At 37.2% G+C, this 25,758-nt stretch overlaps 1 protein-coding gene across 7 annotated transcripts in view; it reads right to left on the minus strand.

Annotated features, from left to right (window-relative positions):
* FGF12 (fibroblast growth factor 12) overlaps window positions 1-25,758 on the minus strand; it is a 618,054-nt gene that overhangs the window by 11,005 nt on the left and 581,291 nt on the right. For all 7 annotated transcript variants that reach the window (XM_086319645.1, XM_086319636.1, XM_086319676.1 and 4 more), the window contains one exon: window positions 15,137-15,335. In XM_086319645.1, the coding sequence (XP_086175771.1) occupies window positions 15,137-15,335 (199 nt within the window). The remainder of the gene's footprint in view (window positions 1-15,136; window positions 15,336-25,758) is intronic.

Genomic DNA, 25,758 nt, shown 5'->3' on the forward strand with positions numbered 1-25,758 from the left:
GTCCTAATTCAGAAGTGCAAGAGGTATAAAATAAACAGTGAATTTTAAAGACCACAGTAAAAATTAAATCTCAGTGGTAATGCTTTATATTACTTACATATTGAAGTGATAATATTTGAATATACTATATTGAGTATATTATTAAAATCCATTTCATGTTTATTTTTTATTTTTAAAATATGACTACCAGAAAATTTTAAATTACATATTTAGCTCATATTATATTTCTATTACACAATGCTCTCTTAGAAGAGTTTGCTCTTCTCTGAAAAAGAAGTGTCTTGATTAATGTCAAGAGCTTCCCAGGTGGCTCAGAGGTAAATAATCCACCTGCCAATGTAGGGGATGTGGGGTTTGATTCCTGGGTTGGGAAGATCCCCTGGAGTAGGAAATGGCAACCCACTCCAGTATTCTTGCCTGGGAAATCCCATGGACAGAGGAGCCTGGCAGACTACAGTCCATATGCTTGCAAAGAGTTGGGCATGACTTAGTACACATGCAGGATTAATCTCAAAGCTACCAATTACTATATGATGGGGAGGGGAACTGAGAAAACTTCCTGACCTGATTGACCTGACCTCCATATGCACACTTAGAAGAGACAGCGTATATTGGATTTCTTTGGTGGAATGACCTGGTTCACAAAGCATTTACTGACCCTTTTAATTTGGCTTAACTAATATTGCATCATTTGGATTCTATTACATTATTTTCTTTTTTCCTCTCCTCAAATTCCAATTACTCTTTTGCTGACTGATATCCAAAGAGGAATTTGTTTCAGTATTAATTTGTTCATTTATTCTATGAGCAGAAACAAACTGCTTCGTACCAGGTGCTCTGTGGCAACTGCAAGAAATGATCTAATTCCTGTCTTCAAGGAGTTCAAGGCTAAGAAAGAGAGCATAGACATGCACACAGATCACAGAGAGGAAAGGGCCATAGCAGAGCTGAATGGGAATGAGTATATAAAATAGCTCTTTAATGTTGATTTAGTCTTGAAGGAGGCAAAGGGTTTAGCGAAGTAGATGGGCTAATAAATAAGAATGAAGGGATGGGACTGCCAGTGGTTAAGAATCTGCCTGCCAATTCAGGGTACACGAGTTCGATCCCTGGTCTGGAAAGATTCCACATGCCACAGGGCAACTAAGCCAGTGCACGACAACTATGGAACCGGTGCCTTAGAGCCCGTGCTCCACAAGAGAAAGCACCACCATGAGAAGCCTGCTCGCCGCAGCTGGAGAGTAGCCCCCACTCACCGCACTAGAGAAAGCCTGCGCACAGCCACGAAGGCCCAGTGCATCCAAAGATAAAAAAAAAGAATGAAGGGATGAAGTGCAGGTTGTCTAAGAGGAACAGTGACTGTTGAAGCATCAGGTAAAACTGAGGTGGTGAGGGATGAGAGTGACCAAGCCAACTTGAGTCAGACCTTCTGAAGTCCAGGAGAGAGGATTTAAACCTGGATTATGGTATATATCAGCCTTAATTTGATAGTGAACAAACAGCTAATAATATGCCCATCAAGTTGAGTGTATAGGGAAAAATCTATTCAATCTCCTTATCTATAAAAATGTCCAACTATGCTTACATGACATGAATACAGCCAGGCAGGATAGTTAAGAAGAATCAGTCAAATTGAATCTTACTACATAGATTCCATAAGAAATGGCTGGCAACATTTCAAACTTTTATGAGTTGTTCTGATGCCTTGCAAACACCATCTTAATTTCTTAGGAACAAACCTAGCTGAGGCACTATTACGTATGAGACCAGCTGTGTATCTAATGTATATAGTTAGCTCTCTGTATCCATGGATTCTACATCCTCAGAAGGATTGGAAAATACTCAATTAGAAATTCCAGAAAGTTCCAAAAAACAAAACTTGAATTTGTCCTGATCTAGCAACCATTTACACAGTGTTTACATTGTATTAGGTACTATAAATGATCTAGAGATGATTTAAAGTATCCAGGAGTATATATGTAGTTGCTGCTGCTAAGTCGCTTCAGTCGTGTCCAACTCTGTGCAACCCCATAGACGGCCTCCTACCAGGCTCCCCCATCCCTGGGATTCTCCAGGCAAGAACACTGGAGTGGGTTGCCATTTCCTTCTCCAATGCATGAAGGTGAAAAGTCAAAGTGAAGTCGCTCAGTCTTGCCTGACTCTTAGCGATGCCATGGACTGCAGCCTACCAGGCTCCTCTGTCCATGGGATTTTCCAGGCAAGAGTACTGGAGTGGGGTGCCATTGCCTCCTCCAATGTGTGTAGTATATATATGCAAATACTATGCTATTTCATAGAAGGGACTTGAAGATCTACAGATTTCAGTATCAGAAGGATTCCTGGAATGAGCTGCAAATACTGAGTGATAACTATACTTGACATCTAACATATTTTAAGTTCCATAATTTTAACTGTAATTCAAAGTTAAAATTACAAATTTTAACTGTAATTTAGTTGCTAAGCCATATTCAATTGGTTAAGCTAACTAACATACTGACAAGGGCTATCCTTTTGTTTTGTGGGAAGCTTAAGAAGAATAAACAGTAAGTGATAAATCAAGAATTACTAGTTCTACATATGAGAATCCTATATATTTGACTGTACACTAAAAATTAATCACAATTTTTTATAGCTATTGGTACTAGAATTTTAAGTTCTGGTATTAATTTTTCAATTATCTATTACTAAGCAATTGTGAAAAATCTTTAAGAAACATTTCTAGGGAACCATCTAGAAGCTGATCTTCAAGAGTTACATAAATTCTACAGCTCCTAAACTGTGCTTCTCAAATTCTCCTGTCCCATGTAAGTCAAGTTTTTTCATCCCAATAATTGATTCCTGATTTTAATTTGCAGTAGTTCAAAGGATTTTCCATCACTTTCTATTACAACAAGATATTATTTCATTAGAAAACATATTTATTAGTGTAGGGCTTAGAATTTTTAAAAATCTATCTGGCCTTGAATATTTTCTTCCACAGTGCTCTGCTTTATATATTCTATCCACTACAGCTATAACAGCAAAGCTTGATATTCTAGTTATTTTGATAAGGAGTAATTTCTAAATTGAGAATAAAGTGAATAAAACAAAAAATCTAACTTACTATCTTTCTTGTTTTCCCAGCTCCCCAAATCTGTTTCACAGAAACTCAGACTCAGTGCTACCTTAAGATTTAACAACTGGAAACAAATTCTCTACGGGAAACTTGGGATGTTACTGTCTAATCATGTATCATTCAGAATCCTATGGGCTTCATTTGTGATACAGGCTTTATTTTTAGTGGGCATGATTTAATGGCCACCTGTTGTTACAGAACTGATTTCTTTGGTGTTACTTCCCAATTTAACTTCATACTATTTTTACAAGTTTCAATATCCAAATTTCAAGAATGCTTAGTATCCTAATATAATACCTGGCTGATTAACAACGTTACTTCTCCGTCACATGGCTCTTCTAGGTTGTCTTGATCATATTTCTTGCTCTTTTTCTAGTGTGATAAAATACACTTGCTCTTTTTTCACCCCACATAATGTTTTTGAGATAAGTATTATGGTTCCTCTAACACATGTGATATCATAATGTCGTTGCTTTTGTTTTAGTTGCTAAGCCATATTCAATTCTTTGTGACCCCATGCACTGTAGCCTACCAGGCTCTTCTGTCCATGGAATTTCCCAGGCAAGAATACTAGAGTGGGTTACTATTTCCTTCTCCAGGGGATCTTCCTGACCCAGGGATTGAACCTACATTTCCTGCATTGGCAGGCAGATTTACTGCTGAGCCACCAGGGAAGCCCTAGTTCTGGATAAATGGTAAAAGGAGATAATGCTTTGAAAAGGGAAGTATTTCTGTATGGCTCTTTAGAACTCTTTCTTCAAATCAGTTTTCTGTTTTTCCTCTTTTCTCATATATGTTTAAATTTCTTCTTCTTCTTTCCCTTCTCCCTCCCCAACCCTTGCTCTTCCTCCTTCTCTTCTTCTGAATGTTTCGTTTTACTCATGTTTTGACTTTTCTTGATTTATAGCACATCGAAGCAGAGGGGTTTATCCCAGGTTTCAGAATAAAAATGAGGCAGAGATTTCATGAGCGAATACTCTTCCTTATTTGCAGACACAGGGACAAGTGAGGGTTTCTAATAACATAACTCACGTTACATATTGTTTTAAGACATGGCATCCATTAGGAACCCTTAGTTCACCCCTTCATTGTAAAGAGGACACATTTGCATGATTGACACTCATAACTAAGTGACTTGGTGTAGGGAAGGCTATCATTCTCACAGCTTCCTGAGAGATCGTGCCCGTACTTCTATAGAAAGTCCTGCAGTCCTGTTTATCAATTAAAATTCTACACTTGGTCATAACAAGACCATAAGCTACCAACCTTATGGTAACATATGGTATTTGTTCTATTTAAACTTTGCTTTATTTTTAAATGCAAGATTGTGCCATTAGAAAAGAAAAAGACGAAACATATATCACTTCATCTTCTCTTTGTAGGTTTAGGTACGGGTCTTTCCAGGATTGACTTTCCACTTAGTATTTTTCTATTATATTCTTTCACTTGTACCTCTGCTGTAAATGCAGTTATCAGAACCAGCAGGTGTCTCTTGCCATTATAATAGCTCAGATTCCCTGTTTGAAACATTTAACATTCAATAGTTGGTTTTATTTTAGTTATCATACATTTCTCTTGAAAAACAAACTAAAATAATGTCTTTCTTAAAAGTTAAATCCCAGGGGTTGCTATTATTTATAAATCAAACTATAATAAGCCAGGTTCCAGGTACAATCCAAGGGGTATTCCTCTAAGAAACTGCTGTCTTCTTAACCATTTGCTGTTTTAGTCAGTAAGTCATGTCTGACTCTTTGTGACCATAGGGACTATAGCCCACCAGGCTCTTCTTGCCCATGGGATTTCCCAGGCAAGAAGGGATCTTCCTGACCCAGGGGTAGAACCTGCATCTCCTGTGTCTTCTGTATTGGCAGGGGGATTCTTTACTGCTGAGTCTAAGCTAATATTAATTGAGCACTTACTCGGTATCTGCACTTTATATACAGTAAGATTATTTTAAATGACCTTAACAGACAGTTTAATCGATCCCTTTCTCAGTTAAGGAAACTGAAGAGCAGAAAGGGTAGTTTGTTTAAGGTCATTCAAGGACATAAACAGAATCATGTGTGATTAGCTCCAGAGTTCCTGCTCTAAGCTTATAGTCAAACAGCTTAATGAGTTTGGAGAAAAAACTTAGTTGCTTGGTCTCAGTCAAAATCTTGATCCTAGGGACTTCTCTGGTGGTCCAATGGCTAAGAATCTGGGCTTCCAGTGTAGGGGGCTGGGGTTCGATCCCTGGTCAGGGAACTAGATCCTGCATGTTACTTAAAAGTCCCACATGCCACAACTAAAGATCCCACATGCCACAATAAGATCCAGTGTAGCCAAATAAATAAATATTTAAAAAAAAATCTTGACCCCAAACCTCATGGGGGTGCTGAGTACTTCGGGGAATCCTCCTCCATTTCTCTAGCCAATTCCCTCTCCCCGTCTTCCTAAGTGACTATTCCATATCTCTCCTTCCTCCTCAAACTCTGAAAACTGCCTCATACCCTCCTTAGACTGAAGAAATAGGCTTGCTTTCTTTCCTTTTCTTTTCTCTTTTTCTCCTTCTCCATTTATCTCTCCCTCTTTCCTTCCCTTTTGTCAGTAACCACACTCTGAATTCACTTGGAAAATAAATACAGAAGAGAAAGCGTTCATATTTCCACCACAAAAGTTATAACAACCTGCACACATCTGCTTGTGCATATCCTGGCTTCCTGCTTGTTAAAAGTGCTTGAACTCTTCCTGTTTCTATTTAAATCCAGTCCTAACTTTGCCACTTGTGTACTTGATCCCATCCCCTCTGGTCAGTGTTACTCAGTGACCCTCTCTCCTATAAGACCAATTTCCCCTTCTCCCCCATCAGTCTATAAATATGCTAAACAGCTTTAAACAAACAAACCCCAACACATAGCCACCATGTTTCTCTCCACCTTGTACTCCATTTCTCTATTTTCCTTTTATAACAAGACTCCTCAGAAGAGTCATTTAATATTACTTTCTTCTTTCCTTTAACTCTTGTTATAACTTCTATCAACTCCAATTAGACATTCCCACAGCTCCTCTGAAATCAATCCTGTCAAGTCACTATTGAATGTATGGTCAGTCCTCATTCAACAGCTTGCTGGCTGCTCTACCAGTATTTGGTAGAGATAACAACTCTAATCTTGACTTCCCTGGTGGCTCAGTTTTGCCTCTTTCTAGTTATATGGACCCGGAGAAGGAAACAGCACCCCACTCCAGTACTCTTGCCTGGAAACTCCCATGGACGGAAGAACCAGGTAGGCTGCAGTCCATGGGGTCGCTAAGGGTCTTTCACAACTGAGTGACTTCACTTTCACTTTTATGCACTGGAGAAGGAAATGGCAACCCACTCCAGTGTTCTTGCCTGGAGAATCCCAAGGACGGGGGAGCCTGGTGGGCTGCCATCTATGGGGTTGCACAGAGTTGGACATGACTGAAGTGACTTAGCAGCAGCAGCAACAGCTATATGGACCTGGGTGAGCTATGTAATCGCTCTTAAACTCAGTTTCCTTGTGTTTAAAATTGGGATAATATTCTTAATCTTAATGTTTCCTCCCAAAGTGTCACTGACTAGCAAATGATACTTCTGTTAGGAGGAATGTTGAAAATAACAAAAAATCTTTCAAATGTTTTAAAATTTGTACTTAGCAAATAGTAAATTTGTACACAGTATATAGCACAACTGCTACTGATTATTACTTTTATATTAATACTGGATTCTTATAAATCATTAAAAAGTTGAAAGTTTTGATAATTATGGAAGAACTAGGTGTAAATCCTTGATAGTATTTCTTTGGACTGAAGAGTTGAGAAACTTGAGAGGAAGGCAACTGTAATTGTTGCTGATGGATTCTGTTTTCCAAATGGAGGCAAGATAATTCCAGTTTCTAATAAAACTCATAAATGACACTTGATAAAGAACCCCCATGTTATATCAGTTTCCATCAAAGAGGAATGAAATATGGCTAATCTTTTTATTACTACCAATTTAATCAAATTTTCCTTGGCGCTCTGTAATTTCCAAGAAGTGGAAAGGTTAGATTGCTCTGTTAGTTAATGTACCATTAAAGAAACTTAATTGTCTTAATAGCAGATCATGGAAGAGTGTGGGCAATTAACAGGAAGCAATTTCACACCTTAATTAATGTCACATAGAATCCCTTTGGAACTGTAGAAGAACTTTAAGTGCTGGTTCAGAAGCAATGCATTGCCAAAGGGATGCACCCAGTGTGCTGTAAATATTTATTATAAAGAGTTAGGAGACATCATGAACAAAAAGATCTGTACCTTCATTTAGAAAGACATCAGAAGCAGTATTTGTGTGCATGAGAGAGAGAGATGGAAGAAGAATGTGTCACAGAGAGTAGGAGGGCTTTATTGAAGATCAAATTCAAAACCAGAAAAAAAGCTGCTTTGAATGAGTTACACTGGTTAGGGGGAATAAGTTGTCACAGGCTGGCAGAGATCCCACACTCAAAAGATGGAGAGAGAGAGAGAGAGAGAGAAAGGCTGCTATTATATTTTCTGTAATGGAAACAATCAGGAGCATAAAAGGTACATTTTTACTACATCTGTTTTTTGTCTTTTAGTATTGTTGGGTCCAAAAGATGATTTTGGAAAAAACAAGCCATCTAGTTTTCTTTCAAGTTAACTGAAATAAAAACATCAAATAATTTGCCATTAGTTATCTTCTCGATAGTAGCTTTACAAAGTCATGACTCCTGATTTATTCACTTCTTTGGTGTCTTAGTACATAGTTTTTGAATAGATTATTTTCCCTCCAAATTCAATTTTCATTGTCTCTAATACTTTATTCAATACCATGCCTGACAGCCTTTCTCCAGTACCTAACACAGTAACACAATGTCCAATTTCCAAGGGAAAATGGAAAAGGCACTTTGCATTGATCTGACAGATTTGAGAAATCTAACCTTCTTACAGTGTCTAATCTTCATACTATTTCAGTGAAATAGATGGAATTTATAATCAACCACATTTCCAGAGATAACTTACTTTGAAGTAATAAATTGTTTTCTCAAAATTACTTAGTAAATCAGTGGTAAGAGCTTTTTTAAGACATTTATCTGGATTTATTAGTGGCAGAGTCTATTTTCTTCTAATATTTCAATCTTTTCTTTTACATTTATTTATTTTATTGAAGGCTAATTACTTTACAATATTGTAGTGGTTTTTCCATACATTGACATGAATCAGCCATGAGTGTACATGTGTCCCCCATCCCCCTCCCACCTCCCTCCCCATCCCATCCCTCTGGGTCATTCCAGTGCTCTGGCCCTGAGCACTCTGTCTCATGCATCAAACCTGGACTGGCAATCTGTTTCACATATGATAAATACATGTTTCAATGCTATTCTCTCAAATCATCCCACCCTCGCCTTCTCCCACAGAGTCCAAAAGACTGTTCTATACATCTGTGTCTCTTTTGCTGTCTCACATACAGGGTTATTGTTACCATCTTTCTAAATTCCTTATGTATGCATTAGTATACTGTATTGGTGTTTTTCTTTCTGGCTTACTTCACTGTATATAATAGGCTCCAGTTTCATCCACCTCATTAGAACTGATTCAAATGTATTCTTTTTAATGGCTGAGTAATATTCCATTATGTATATGTACTACAGCTTTCTTATCCATTCATCTGCTGATGGACATCTAGGTTGTTTCCATGTCCTGGCTATTATAAACAGTGCTGCGATGAACATTGGGGTACATGTGTATTTTTCAATTCTGGTTCCCTCAGTGTACATGCCCAGCAGTGGGATTGCTGGGTCATATAGCAGTTCTATTTCCAAATTTTTAAAGGAATCTCCACACAGTTCTCATAGTGGCCATACCAGTTTGCATTCCCACCAACAGTATAAGAGGGTTCCCTTTTCTCCACACCCTCTCCAGCATTTATTGTTTGTAGACTTTTGGATAGCAGCCATTCTGATCGGTGTGAGATGGTACCTCACTGTGGTTTTGATTTGCATTTCTCTGATAATGAGTGATGCTGAGCATCTTTTCATGTGTTTGTTAGCCCTCTGTATGTCTTCTTTGGAGAACTGTCTGTTTAGTTCTCTGGCCCATTTTTTGATTAGGTCATTTACTTTTCTGGAATTGAGCTGCAGGAGTTGCTTGTACATTTTTGAGATTAATTCTTTGTCAGTTGCTTCTTTTGCTATTATTTTCTCCCATTCTGAAGGCTGTCTTTTTACCTTGCTTATAGTTTCCTTCGTTGTGCAAAAGCTTTTAAGTTTAATTAGGTCCCATTTGTTTATTTTTGCATTTATTTCCATTACTCTGGGAGGTGGGTCATAGGGGATCCTGCTGTGGTTTATGTCGGAGGGTGTTTTGCCTATGTTTTCCTCTAGGAGTTTTATGGTTTCTGGTCTTACGTTTAGATCTTTAAACCATTTTGAGTTTATTTTTATGTATGGCGTTAGAAAGTGTTCCAGTTTAATTCTTTTACACGTGGTTGACCACTTGTTAAAGAGATTGTCTTTTCTCCATTGTATATTCTTGCCTCCTTTGTAAAAGATAAGGTGTCCATAGATGTGTGGATTTATCTCTGTGGTTTATTTTGTTCCATTGATCTATATTTCTGTCTTTGTGCCAGTACCATACTGTCTTGATGACTGTAGCTTTGTAGTATAGCCTGAAGTCTAATTGATTACTATCAAGTTAATTTCTTAGTGATCAATTTGGTATAATATTCGGTATTACCTCTATTAAGTCCACTTAGTAATTTAACCTAGCACTAATGTACAACCATCCTAATAGCAGTAGGAAAGCTAAACATGTAAAATGTTTAATACATTTAATTCCAAGGTGTCAGAATGAGAATTTACTCTATATTAGATTTGTTGTTGTTGTTTAGTTTCTAAGTTGTGTCCAACTCTTTGAGATTCCACTATCTCAAATAATTTACTCAAATTGGGTTGGTGATGCCATCCAACCATCTCATCTTCTGCCACCCCTTTCTCCTTTTTCCTTCAGTCTTTCCCAGCATCAGGGTCTCTTCCAATGAGTTGGCTCTTTGCATCAGGTGCCCAAAGTATTGGAGCTTCAGCTTCAGTATCAGTCATTCCAATGAATATTCAGGGTTGATTTCCCTTAAGATTTACTGGTTTGATCTCCTTGCAGTCTAAAGGACTCTCAAGAGTCTTCTCTAGCACTACAATTTGAAAACATCAATTCTTTGGCACTCAGTCTTCTTTACAGTCAAACTCTTACATCCATACATGACTACTGGAAAAACCATAGCTTTGACTATACAGACCTTTGTTGGCAAAGTGATGTGTCTGCTTTTTAATAAGCTGTCTAGTTTTGTCATAGCCTTCCTTTCAAGGAGCAAACATCTTTTAACTTCATGGCTGCAGTCACTATCTGCAGTTATTTTGGTGCCTAAGAAAATAAAATCTGTCACTGCTTCCACTTTCTCTCCCATTTGCCATGAAGTGATGGGACCAGATGCCATATTAGATTCGACTTTTAAAATATATAGATCATAATAATTTGAATATATTTAAATATTTCCTATGGCCAGATAGGATCAAAGTGAGCATAGAAACACCAAGGTCAGTTTAGAACACCAAATCTCAAACCTAGTTGCTATCAAAATTACTTAGAGTATAAAATCTGAATACTTGGGAGATTTGGCCTAAGAATTGGTAGCTTTTAAAACCACTCCAGGTGGTTCTGATACTAATGCTTGGGAAAATATGATCTACATTATACTGCTGGAACTTTATCCAGATTCTATTAGTTTAAAGCAACAGTTCTAACAGGCAGAATGGATAACTGTAACTGTTCTAAAGGTGTGTGAGTAAAGGTATGTACAAGCTGTGTTAGTCTTATCTCCCCACTGGAAAATAAATTGGTAGAAAATGGTAAATGTTCTTTTAGTTCAAATTTATTATTTCTGTAGCAGTGGCTTTCAACTGATATTTACTAATTTCACTTTAGAAATATATTTCTCAAAAAAAAAAAAAAGAAATATATTTCTCAGTCAAGGATTAAGTTCTTGAACCTTAACTCTTGGAAAGCACTCACATTCTTTTCAGGAGGAAGAAATTCGATTCTGAATATCCAACCACCTGCAGGAGCTGAGCAATGAGCTCTTTGAAGGAGGAGGGAGGAGAAAAGGAGGAGATTGTCTCTAATTCTTTGTCAGAAAGTATTTGGCTTCTATATTTGAAGCTAAAGGGGGAGGTCACCATCAGACAATTTAAATCTAGGGAAGCTACTTATCTGTGGTGTGAACAATGCTTTGAAAGGGCAAAACTAGGAATGGTGAAGCCTGTGCTGTTGTCTAAAATTCCAGGGGAGGGTAAGTACAGGTTGATGTGCAATGTACATGGTAATGGGTTTAAATATCAAGTCCATCCATCTGTCTGAATAGATGCTCTTGCAACCCCTTATTAACACTGCCTATCTTCTAAACACAGGATGGAAGGTGAAGCTGTGAAGGGAAAGGGGCTGGTCCCTAACAATTGCAGAGCCATAGAACCAGTCCTGGACAGCAGGTTTGTATATTTGGCTTGTGAGACAATAACACTTTGTTTAATTAAGCTGCTCTGAACATGGGTTTTGTGTTGTACACAACTGAATCTAATTCTAACATTTACAAGAAGGAATGCTTGGTTGTCTTTTCCACATTTGTACTGAAATGCAGCAAATGTGAAGAATTAAGGCAGCTCTCAAACTCAGAACATGGTAATAGTATACATTCCTGTTATAAATTTGTACATGGTCATTCATACCCAAGAAAAGGCTTCTCTAGCTACAGTGCAGACAGAAGTCATGATTAGGAGGGTTGGTTACAGGTATTTAATTTGGGGGGAGGGCGGGGTATGAAATGCATTATTTATAAAAGGAATAAATAAAACACATGGACTTTTTTACTTTTATGCTTTCATGAATTTTCCAAAATTGTTAATGAGCATGCACTACTTTTATTACAACAAAAAATCAACTTAAATGTACAAATAAAAACGGTTCAATAGTTTTAATAGTTTACTCATCCTGCACCTGGAGTGGTTTTGTCTGCCTAATCCCTACCTCCTGTCTCAAATGTTCTGAACCTGTCTTAGCCTTGAAGATGTGTTAAAATAACAACTTTCCAATGTCTTCCCTTTGCTGGAAGTGCTGGCTCTTTCTATAAATCTCAATATCATTTCTGGCAACATGTAATATATCATTTTTATATTAAATTACTGTCATTAGTAACAATACTTAGTACCTCCAAAAATATGAAAAAGTTTTCTGGAGCATATAGTTCTTCCTTGTCTCTGTATTTATCTATGCATTCATCTGTTCATTTACTTGTTCACTTATCCAATTGACAGTAATTATTGAATATCTCTCTACAATACATCAGATATTGTACAAGATACAAGGATATATGAGAAAAATAAAACATCTGTATAGCAATTGTGGAAAACAGTATAGAGGTTCCTTAAAAAGCTAAAAATAGAACGGCCATTATTATTGTTGTTCAGTCACTAAGTCATGTCTGACTCTGCAACCCCATAGACTGCAGCACATCAGGCTTCCCTATCCTTACTATCTCCTGGAGTTTGCTTAGATTCATTTCCATTGAGTCAGTGATACTACTTAACCATCTCATGCTCTGCTGCCCTCTTCTGCTTTTGCCTTCAGTCTTTCCCAGCGTCAGGGTCTTCTCCAGTGAACCAGCTCTTCCCATCAGGGGGCCAAAGGACAGGAGCTTCAGCTTTAGCATCAGTCCTTCCAATGAATATTCAGGGTTGATTCCTTTAGGATTGGCTGGTTTGATCTCCAAGAAACTCTCAAGAGTCTTCTCCAACACCACAGCTTGAAAGCATCAGTTCTTGTCTGCTTAGCCTTGTTTATGATCCAACTCTCACATCCATACATGACTACTGGAAAAACCGTAACTTTGACTATATGGACCTTTGTCAGCAAAGTGATGTCTCTGTTTTTTAATATGCTGTCTAGATTTGTCATAGCTTTCCTTCCCAGGAGTAAGCCATATGATCCAGCAATCCCACTACGGGGCATATACCCTAGGAAAACCACAATTCAAAATGATGCATGTACCCCATTGTTCACTATGTCACTATTTACAATAGTCAAAACATGGAAACAATCTAAAGGCCCAACAACAGATGAATGGATAAAGATGTGGTACATATATGCAATGGAATATTACTCATCCATATAAAAGGAACAAAATTGGGTCATTTGTAGAGATGTAGATGGACCTAGAGTTTGTCATACAGAGTGAAGTCAGAAAGAGAAAAACAAATATTGTATATTAATGTATATACGTGGAATCTAGAACAATGGTTCAGATGAACCCATTTTCAGGAATAGAGATGCAGATGTAGAGAACGGATGTGTGGACACAGGAAGAAAAGGGGAAGGGACAAACTGGGAAATTAGGATTGACATATATACACTACCATGTGTAAAATAGAGAGCTAGCAGGAAGCTGCTATATAGCAAAGGGAGCTCAACTCCATGTTCTGTGATGATCTGGAAGGGTGAGATGGTGGGTGGGTATAGAAGGGAGTTGCAAGAGGGAACTAATTCACTTCCTTGTACAGCAAAAAGGAACACAACATTGTAAGGCAATTATACTCTAATAAAGAAAAAGAAATAAAACGTAAACAAAGTAATCTAATCATGGATAAGAAGAGACAGAGACAGATTTAATACAATGTGATAATTTCTAGCAGAGAGAACAAGATACAATAATAAGGTAACAGAGTGTTCAATTCTACTTGAAGGAAGTCAGGGAGGCCCTCCATAGAAGTACTGACTCCTTGAATTAATTTTTTACAAGGTCTGACAGGCATTTCCCAGGCACATGAATAGAATTTTGTGAGAGAGAAAGGCAAAATAACTACATAAAGCCCAAAATAGTAAAAACATATTACAAACAGAAAAAAAATGTAGAACAGAAGAAAGTTCTGTTTTGTGTGGTTAAAAGCACAGTGTGTGATGGGAGGTTTGAGAGGGTCTAGAAGCTTTGAATGTCACATTTCCCCCCAGTGCTTTGAACACAGTATTGATTTACCAAGTGTTTGCTGACAGTTACAGTCCTTTGGGATCTACAGAAGGCACTGTGTCCCTACACTGTCCCTTCTAGATATGGGACAGCGAGCCTGGCTAAATCACAGAATAGCAATGCACTATTTGCTCTTTGCAAATAAATCACAAAATAGCAATTTTCTCATTTCTTCAGACAAGGGAAATGAACTGATGTTTTAAGTGATTATAATGTGACTTCTAGAGAAGAGTGTGTGTTGGTAAATATCTAGACTACTGCTGCTTTTTCAGTCTGTATTAAAAAGCTTGACTGAATATAGTACATGTGCTGTTACCCCAATGGTATGTGTTTGTCCTTCTTAGGGAATGAGTTGCCAAAAACGGGTTTCCTCAGCATTAAATTACTTAGTTCACTCATCAACTGAAATAAATGGGCACCATATTATATGATCAAGGGAGAGGAAGGCATAGGCTCAGTGGGGAAAGATAAAATTTAAAAACTATAATATTTATTATCACAGTAAACAGATATTTTCTTTCTTGAAAAAATACAAAGAAAACTGAATACATCAGATCGTGAAGTTTGTTCATAATAATGTAGCAATTAGGATACAAATATATTTCTAAAAGCCTTGATAAAACTTTAAAGCACTATAATAGTATTATTGGTTTTTCAAGAGTGTAGCCTGAGAAATTAAATCACTGAGTTCATTAAAGAAAGAAATTATATTCCAAATGGTCACTGCTACTATTTTTCTACTTTCAAGAAATTCTAGCCTCTGTATTCAAGTAGTTTTTCTCTAAGTGCCAAGTATTTGTAATAGATTTTTTTTTGATAGGAAGTAGTACTATTGTATTTCCTGAGTCTTTGTTCTGATCTGCTGCATTAAAAACAATCTCCCCTGAGTGAAAGGACAAAGAGCAGAACTGGCATCAACACACAGATCTGGATCTAAAGAAAAGAAGCTCGGCTCATACCTTCAATAGGTTTTGGTACAAAATGTGATGAGGGCTTGGTTTTCTTCACTCTGTTCCCCTTCATAATCTGACCTTCCTTATTGAGTCCCAAAAACCAAGCTCGGCCTGATTCTTGCTGACGGTACAGTGTGGAAGAATAGATCACATAGTAGTTTTCAAACACAGATTCCTTAAATTTGCATTCTGGAGTGAAAACATCCTGCAGAAAGATAAAAAAGAAGATACAAAAGAGAGAAAGTTTTTAATAATATATCAACAATAAGCCTGAAATATAGGCCCTCTGTTCAGAAAAAAATGAGAAATAATTGCATGTAATTTCTGTTAGCATTTGGTTATAAAGATTTATCATACAAAATCAAGAAACAAGATTTCCTTTCTAAAAAACCTTTTTACTCCACAGAACACAATTGCCCAAGCCTGAATCATTCCTTGGGCTAAACTAATATCATTCAAGATTGTGCTCAAGTCCAAAATTAGACCTCAGTACAATGTTTATAAATTTAAGAGAATGGTTATTATGCATTTTTGTGGCCATTAGCATATAAAATGTAACACTGGAAATCAAAATATAACACAACCACAGCACATGCAGGCTTGAGCAGATGATTTTAAAGGGAGAACCCTATATATTCATAAATCTGTTAAACAGCCAAAGCTTGTAACATAAAGTCACTAGTATACTAGCTGTTTTCTTAATGTCAGTAACTTTCCGATTAACTTCTTTGAAACATTTTTTTACTTACTAATCAAGATTTCAGGTAAATATATCCAGGAAAATATTACTATTATATTGTTTGATATCTAATGAAACATAGAATGAGCAACTTAGTTCAACAAGGAACCTTAGTAGTCCTCTACCTCATCTCTATCACTTGATTAGTGACCATCAAAAGGTTATATGATTAATATAAAGTTCAACAACAACAAAATAACTGCATCCATGCCAGAACTTGTATTTATTGCTTCATAATATCAAGTTCACCTTTTCTGACTCTCAAGTTCACCTTTTCTACCTGAGTCTTGTTTAGGGGCTTACAATGAGATTTTACAATCAATACAATAAAATCAAATTCGAACAAGCCAACTGAACAACACGCATTTCATGGAAAGAAGACATTTCTCCCCTTCAAAGAGAAACAGAAGAAAAGCAAATGTGACTGCATCTTTTTCAGTAGTAAACAAGTAAACAGTCCTTCAAGTAAACAAGAACTCTACATGACATATTCACCACAGTCACTGTTTTTCTTCACTAAGTGCTAGAGGAATCTCTTCCTTGTAACTCTTTCAATCAAAGACGGCAGTGATTTAATGCAGTTCCATATGGGGTTAAGTTACTGAGGAATATGTAGGACTAAAGCTGTTAAAACCATGTCCTTGGAGGTGATTCTTCCAGACTAATCCTGTAGATTCATTTGCAAAGAGCTACAGTGATGCATCTACGTGGACAGATGAAGGTCTTTAGTGATAAAGAAACCATTGAATGGACTCCGTTCATTTTAAATGGTTGAAAAATTATAGGCCCAAAAAATGAGACTAAAAAATATGAGAAAGGAAATGGAAAGGTGGTTTTATGCATTAAAATAACAATAATATTTCAATAAAAATTATTATATTGATAATAAAAATATGATGTCACAGAATACTGTATTGTAAGTAAACTTGGTGGCTTATGAATCAGAAAAACAATTGACTATGTGGTGCCATTTCATATCTGCTAAGATGGCTATATCAAAAGAGATGCATAATGAAAAGTACTGGTGAGGATTTAGAAGAACTACATTCCTTATCCCTCCCTTGCTGGTAAAAATGTAAATAATGCAGCAGCTCTGGGAAAGAGTTTGGTAGTTCCACACAAGGTTAAACATCCAGTTACCATGTGATCTAGTAATTCTACTTCTAGGTATGTACCTGTGAGAAATGAATATATGTCCATATGTGAACTTGTATACATATATTCATAGGAGCATGATTCATAATGTGGAAACAATTCAAACATCTATTAATGGATAAACAGATAAACAAATGTGATATATCCATACAATGAAATATTATTTGGCCTTTAAAAAGGATGGGGTACTGACTCATGTGACAATACAGATGAATCTCAAAAACATTAAGCCAGACTCAATAGGTCACATGTTGTATGATCCAATGTGTATGAAACATGCAGAACAGGCAAACACAGAGACAAAACATGGATTATGGCTGCCAAAAGCTGAGGAGATGGGTAAATGGGAAATGACAGCTTTCTTGGAGAGACAAAAAGTATACTGGGATTAGACTGCACAATTTTGTGGAAAAGAATTGAAGAATATAGTGTAAAAACATGCATTTTAGGGTAGGTGAATTATAAATAATTAAAAAAGAAAAAATAAAAATGAAAGAATCATAAATAAAAAAGAAAGAATCAGAGCAATGAAGTGACTAGAGAAAGTGAGGGGGGAAAATGAAACTATAGTATATTCCTTGTCTGGCAACACAAAATATCCTAAATTATAGTCCTGTGCTCTGGCCAATGGGCTCTCTTATGACTCTGTCTCAGTATTATTAGGACACAGTTTAACAATTGTCAAATATGGGAGTCAAAGTGATTCAAATTAAATTTATAAGATAAATTAAAAGCCCTGGCTTCCTTCTAGTACTAGGTTATAAAGAGTTAGAAAAAGCTAAATATTCACTACAGATTTTACTAGCTCTATTTTTTAAAAACAAATCCAAATAACCCCAAAGCTTTTGTTCAATACTAATGAACCCTAGATGCTAAGGAACTCTTCAAAACTCAATAAATAAGTTCTACATATAAGATCTCAGACCTTATAACAGAAATTAGGAGAAATATAGGGGGCAAGGAATTGTGTGTAAATACATCTTAGCATACATGTAATACCTATTTAATTCACAGAAATATGAAAATTTGGAGATAGATAGAAAGCTGCTTAGGGATAGTTCAATTTTCTGCATTTATTTAACAAAGTAATGGCAGCCCATGATGGTGAAAAAATTGTTTTATGAGTTGTAGGATATTAGCAACAGATCCAGACCCTGGGATAGAACCTGGACTCTGGCTACCAGTTCAGTACTTTTTTCCAGTGCCACACAATGCTTCCTTCCTATTTTGCCAAGCCTGCGTTAGGTACCAAGCTGTTGATTGGAGGCAAGCCATCATTAAACCCATGCCCACCTGGTATAGTTACCATGTTGTCTTTCATACATACTCTTATTTAATAAATAGTGAACTTCAAGGTTTCCGTTTAGTTTCACAACTATTTAAAGTCAGCTCCTAGAAAAGCAGAAGTCCAATTGGGCAGGGACTAAAATACTGGGGCATGAGCCAGTAATTAGGCCTGTGGCACAGACTGAGCCTTAAAATTCTGAGTTGGCAAATGGAGATCCCAGATAGAGCACTCCAGGTCATAATCAGATGTAAAAAGTCAAGTAGAGTATCCCATTTAAAATTTTAAAGGGGCGATTCAGAGTCAAAATTCAAAAATGAGGCAGTGATAATATCTGGCTGGTGGCAGGGCCGGGGAACATTTCAGGAGGGAAAAAAACGGAAAAAGCTTCATGCAGGCAATTCTGTGGGGGCAGAGCCAATCTCCTAGAAACGGAGAGGAAAGCCTTAAGAACACTGAGCCAACTTGGGCAGTCATTCTAAGTGCAACCTTTACAATATGCTCACAATTTTCATTTCAATATAAAGTTGGGCATCAAAGAATTTACATCCTTGTGATTACCACACTATTAGTGTAATGAGAAATCAAGAGTCTTATACTTGAATAGGAAAATTGGGGTTTTGCTTCCAGACACATACATATTAGATGTGGGACTTTAGGTGGTTAAACTTCTTTGAATTTCATATTTTCAATTGTAAGTTATTTTAAGGAAAATAAGATGATGGCTCTGAAAGCATGATGTAATGCACTTACAGAATTAAAAAAAAAAAAACTACAATGCACTATTATTCTTAAAATTTTTTCTTATGGCAAGAAAAATAGAATCAATCATGTAACTAAACATTTAGTTCTATGTTTTGTCACGTGTGTGTATGCACTTAGTCGCTCAGTCATGTCAGACTCTTGAAAACCCCATGCACTGCAGCCTGCCAGCCTCCTCTGTCCATGGAATTCTCCAGGCAAGAATGCTGGAGATGGTAGCCATTCTCTTCTCCAGGGCATCTTCCTGACTCAGAGATCAAACGCAGGTCTCCCGTATTGCAGATGAATTCTTTAACATCTGAGCCAACAGAGAAGCCCCCAAAATACTGAAGTGGGTAAGTATATCCCTTCTCCCATGCATCTTCCCAACCCAGGAATCGAACAGGGGTCTCCTGCATTGCAGGCATGTTCTTTACCATCTGAGTCACCTGGGAAGCCCTGTTTTTTTCATAGATGATTATATTTGTTCCAGCATCCAGGACCTTATAGCATAAATTAAGCTTTATCCTACACAGATTGTTCCCACTATAACTAAAACAAATAACACGTACATATATTTTTTAAAATCATTGAAAGCTTTTAACTTTAGCTTCAGTTTTCATTCCAATCCCAAAGAAAGACAATGCCAAAGAATGCTCAAACTACTGCACAACTGTACCCATCTCACATGCTAGCAAAGTAATACTCAAAATTCTCCAGCTAGGCTTCAACAGTACATGAATCATGAACTTCCAGGTGTTCAAGCTGGATTTAGAAAAGGCAGAGGAACCAGAGATCAAATTGCCAACATCCACTGGATCATCGAAAAAGAAAGAGAGTTGCAGGAAAACATATATTTCTGCTTTATTGACAATACCAAAGCCTTTGACTGTGTGGATCACAATAAACTGTGGAAAATTCTTCAAGAGATGTGAATACCAGACCACCTGACCCACCTCTTGAGAAATCTGTATGCAGGTCAGGAAGCAACAGTTAGAACCGGACATGGAACAACAGACTGGTTCCAAATAGGAAAAGGAGTACGTCAAGCCTGTATATTGTCACCCTGCTTATTTGACTTATATGCAGAGTACATCATGAGAAACACTGGGCTGGATGATCACAAGCTGGAATCAAGATTGCCAGGGGAAATATCAATAGCCTCAGATATGCAGATGACACCACACTTATGGCAGAAAGTAAAGAAGAACTAAAGAGCCTCTTGATTAAAGTGAAAGAGGAGACTGAAAAAGTTGGTTTAAAGCTCAACATTCAGAAAACTAAGATCATGGCATCCGGCCCCATCACTTCATGGCAAATAGACGGGGAAACAATGAAACAGTGACAGACTTTCTTTTCTTGGGCTCCAAAATCACTGCAGATGGTGACTGCAGCCATGAAATTAAAAGACGCTTACTCCTTGGAAGAAAAGTTATGACCAACCTAGACAGCATATTAAAAAGCAGAGACATCCTGTATCCTGCATCAAACCTGGACTGGCGATTCTTTTCTTATATGATATTATACATGTTTCAATGCCATTCTCCCAAATCATCCCACCCTCTCCCTTTCCCCCAGAGTCCAAAAGACTGTTCTATACATCTGTGTCTCTTTTGCTGTCTCGCATACAGGGCTATAGTTACCATCTTTCTAAATTCCATATATATGCGATAGTATACTGTATTGGTGTTTTTCTTTCTGGCTTACTTCTGAGATGATCCAGAGGGATGGTACAGGGAGGGAGGTGGGAGCGGGGTTCAGGATGGGGAGCACGTGTATACCTGTGGCGGATTCATGTTGATGTATGGCAAAACCAATACAATATTGTAAAGTAATTAACCTCCAATTAAAATAAATAAATTAAAAATATAAAAAGCAGAGACATTACTTTGCCAACAAAGGTCCATCTAGTCAAGGCTATGGTTTTTCCAGTAGTCATGTATGGATGTGAGAGTTGGACTATAAAGAAAGCTGAGCACCAAAGAACTGATGGTTTTGAACTGTGGTGTTGGAGATGACTCTTGAGAGTCCCTTGGACTGCAAGGAGATCCAGCCAGTCCATCCTAAAGGAAATCAGTCCTGACTATTCATTGGAAGGACAAATGCTGAAGCTGAACCTTCATTACTTTGGCCACCTGATGCGAAGAACTGACTGTTTGGAACAGACCCTGATGCTGGAAAAGATTGAAGGCAGGAGGAGAAAGGGGTGACAGAGGGTGAAATGGTTGGATGGCATCACCGACTCGATGGACATGAGTTTCAGTAAGCACCGGGAATTGGTGATGGACAAGGAAGCCTGGTGTGCTGCAGTCCATGGGGTCACAAAGAGTTGGACACGACTGAGCTGAAAGCTTTTAACAAAGACTTGGGCAGTCATGTACATTCAGAAGAAGCTCTGAGGTTATAAAAATTATGTTCAGAATGACAATAAATCTAATGTGTAATGGAGACAGGCAGGTTTTGAGCCAAGGTGATAAAATCCTAGACTTTCTCAATAGATAATATGTAATTGAATATAATTGAAGCAGAGTAAATAATTAGTATAGAGAGGGTTCTTTTTCCTTTTGTAAAACTAACTACTACTTGTGCTTATCTCATGAATAATATTTGTTTACTTCTACAGTCCTGATTGTTCAGTTCCACCTAGGTACATAGCAAGGCTCATAGAATAAAGGGTTGTTGATGAAACAAAAACATCTCCATATGCACATCATCTGTGTAAATCTGTGAAATGCTAGGTTTATTTGTCACATTTATTACTTCAAAATCTTTCTAAAACTTTAAGTTGTTTAGCTTAAACTGACCTTGATTTCAGTAGAATATGAATATGACCTTTAATAGTGCTTTGAAATTAATTTTGAGCACTCACCTTTTTAGCAGCATTTGCACAACTTTTTTTATTCTAGCATTGTATAAATCATTATATGTCCAATTCTTTTCACATTCCAAATGCCTATTCACCCTAGCGTTGTCTTGGAACACCCACCCATTTTATTCGAGATGATGAGTGAAGAATGAAACACTAGTTAAGATCAAGGCCACCACTCAGGATCCTTTTCAGTCTCTGCCTATCCATCCAGTTCTAAACTACTCTCTCCAGAATTCTTCTCTCTGATCCCCATCTTCATAGTTTCATACTCTAGCTTGATCCCTCTCCTGTGTTTCTTCCTGTTCTTCTCTCTGTACTTAGATCACTAATATCCTACTCAGGATCTGGCTTTTTCTATGAGTCTCAGGCTCTGCCACTGCACAAGATGAGACCCTTCCCTCTTAGCCAGCCTCTAACTGTGCCTGTTGCCCCTCCATTTGAATGGTATTCTCCTTTAAATGTATCATGAGGAACAAGGAGACAGAAATTTAGGGAATTTGATGGCTGTAAGGCTAAAATGTATTTCTTTCATGGTTGACTACCACTGCCAACAGTGTTTTCATCACACACTAATTCCTCAACATGTCCACACTTTCTAACCCTCAAACTGTGCTCAGTTCAAGTTGTCCTTTCTAATTCTCTATTTGGTAAAATAAAGAGAAATGCTCTTCCTTTCCTTAGCTTCTCATTGTTTTACCTTTTTTAGTGTAATATTTAATGCACTTTGTCTTGCATCATAATGGTTTTTCTTGTTCCTATCCTAAACACTGAGAGCTTTTGCTCACAAAGACCCAGTCCTTATCAGAAGTCCAGCATATGTAACACTCAATTTATTCTTGTTGAAGTAAATAATAAAAATATGTTAAGGAAACCACAAAGATTATGTGATAAGATGAACTGAGTAACAGTATTAACTCTTTCTTTAGTTGCATGATTTTGATTGTGCTATTTAATTTTGATATCTTTGTTTTATCATCTATAAAGTAGGGGCAATAATTCTCATATTTAAAAACTTGGTGAAGATACTTAATACCTGCCCTTTTAGCAAATTCCAAATATACAATATAATGTAGTTAACTATAGTCACATTCTTGTACATTAGTCTCCAGAACTAATTCACCTTGCATAAACTAAAATTTTGTACCCTTTTACCAACATCTCCCCATTTTTCCCTCCCCCTGGTTACCAACATTCTACTCCCTGCTTCTATGACTTTGACTATTTTAGATTCCAAATATCTAAATTCCACATATTTGTCTTTCTGCATCTGATTTATTTCATTTTTCCCAATATCTGACGAGTTGTAGCAAATGGCAGATTTCTTTCTTTTTAAAGTTGAATTTCATATATATGCTGTATACCCTATTATCTATCTATTATCTGTTTATCATCCATCCATCACATTTTCTTTATCTATTATCTGTTGACCAGTACTTAAGTTGTTTTCTCATCTTGGTTATTATAATAATGAAATAAATTTTAGAGTGCAGATGTTTAAGATCCTGATTTCATTCTCTTTGGATACGTTCCCAAGGGGGATGGTAGCTATGGATATGCTAATTAGTTTGATGTGACGAGTATTTCACAATGTATATGCATATCAAATCATCAAGCTGTAAAACTTTTAATTGCCAACTCTATCTCAAGTTGGAAAAATCCACCATGGGTTACATTCAAGTACAGCTAAAATGAAATAACAGATAATGCCAAGTGTTGAAAAGGATGTGGTGCAACTAGGTCTCTCATATGTAACTGATGGTTGAGTAAACTGGTCAAACCACCGATAAGCTACTTGGCAGTACTGATATATGTAAGTATATCCCATGATTGACAATTCTATTTCTGGATTTATACCCCAATGAAACCTGTCTAGCTATGTATTTATTAACCAATCAATCAGTCTATTACTATCTTTAACTATGCCCCCAAAGACATGTACAAGAATGGTCATAGTAGCACTATTCATAACAACCCCCAGGTGGAGACAACCCAAATGCCTGGGTATGTAATATATTCTGACAATAAGATACTACAGAACAATGAGAATAAGCAAGCTACAACTATAATAATATGGATGATTCTCACCAACATAATGTGGAGAAAAATAAACCAGCTACATACTATTTATTTCAATTATATAAAGCTCAGAAGCAGGCAAAATCAATCTCTTGTTGAATTCAGGACAGCCATAACTTTGTTCACGGAGAGTAATTAGTGAGATGAAGCAAGGGGAGGACTTTGGGGTGCTGGCCATGATGTGTTTTTTTGGCAAATCAGTTCACCTCTTTGAACGTCAACTCCTTTATCAAAAAACTGAAGATATGTTTACTACAGACTCATGGTGCTATAAAGATCAAATTATATAACCTATGTACAAGCTATTTGAAGACCCATACAATTACTTGAAATCATTTCTTTTATATAGAAGACTCTGACTTCATAACTTAAAACATAAAAGTTTCTACATTTCGAGGTGACAATTGCTTAGAATACATTTTTTGAGAAGAAAAGAATGTTATGTGATTTAACCACAACCACTTTTTGCTCCTTCTAGCTTTACTAAATGCATGTTAAAATGCATGCTTTCCAATTCAATAGCAATCCACAGCTTGTATAATTCTGTATGATTAATATAATTAAATGGTACCACAATTATGACTCATCTTCATCTGGTTCTTTGTAGACCCCCGTTTCTCTCTCAGTGCTCTAGCTCCAATAATCCATGGGATGAAAGTACACTGAATTAATGCTCATTGCACTTCAGCCACTGGTATCCTTGTTGTTTCTCAAAAATAACAAGCACAAACCATCTCAAAGTGAAAGTGAAGTCATGTCTGACTCTTTACGACCCCACGGACACCAGGCTCCTCCATCCATGGGATTTTCTAGGCAAGAGTACTGGAGTGAGTTGCCATTTCCTTCTCCAGGGGATCTTCCCAACCCAGGGATTGAACCCAGGTCTCCTGCATTGTAGACAGACGCTTTACTGTCTGAGCCACCAGGGAAGTCCTACACAATTAATATTCTTTTTTCTTAGAAACCTCTTCAATAACATATTAACTGGCTTGCTCCCTTGCTGGGAGCTGGTGAGGCATTCCACTCGTGACAAAGGTCATGAAGAAGGAGGCTCGGCATACGCAAAGGTGGTATCGAGCCTCAGGAGTCCCCCTGGATATTCTTGAGCATCTACCCCCCCCCCCAAAAAAAAAAAAAAAAAACCAGAGTCTGCCTACTTTATTGCTTTGTGCTCTCACCTCTGACTTTACTGGGGGCTGTCCCCCACCACCATCTCGCTCTCTCTGTCAAAGAGTTAACTTACAGCTCCAATTAATAAAGTTCCTGGGCAATTAGGAGTGTTTAAATCCAAACCCCTCAGATAGCTCTCTAACTCGCCTGACAAGTTTACCCGGACTCCTACAGCTATGCATACTATTGTTTACAGTCTCCCAGCCTCGAGAGGCACGGGAAGCTTAAGATATTCAAATAGCTTAGAGCTTCTCAGAGAGTTAGAAACTGTCAGAATAAAACTAGTAAAAGATTTCATTGATGAGCCAATGTTTGCTGCCAAGTTTCCACACCCCCTGTATTGTATCCTTGAATGTGTATTAATTAATATAGTTGGTATGTAGAAAAAATAAGTAGTGGCCTTGGTGTTAGCAACTTTAGACCCTTAAGGTAATAAATTATTTCCTTTGTTGTAAACCCATTACACATCTGCCCTATAGGAATGCAATTTTATCTAACACCTTCGGAAGATGGCGCCAAACCTTAAAATAATTACTCTTAGAGAAAATAAGTCTTACGGTAGATAAACCTTTGTCAAGAGTCATAAAATGTTA

This window comes from Bos grunniens, chromosome 1 (assembly GCF_055505025.1).
Source record: "Bos grunniens cultivar Pamir isolate PY7600 chromosome 1, Bosgru_T2T1.0, whole genome shotgun sequence".
In the NCBI taxonomy this organism is placed as follows: Eukaryota; Metazoa; Chordata; class Mammalia; order Artiodactyla; family Bovidae; genus Bos; species Bos grunniens.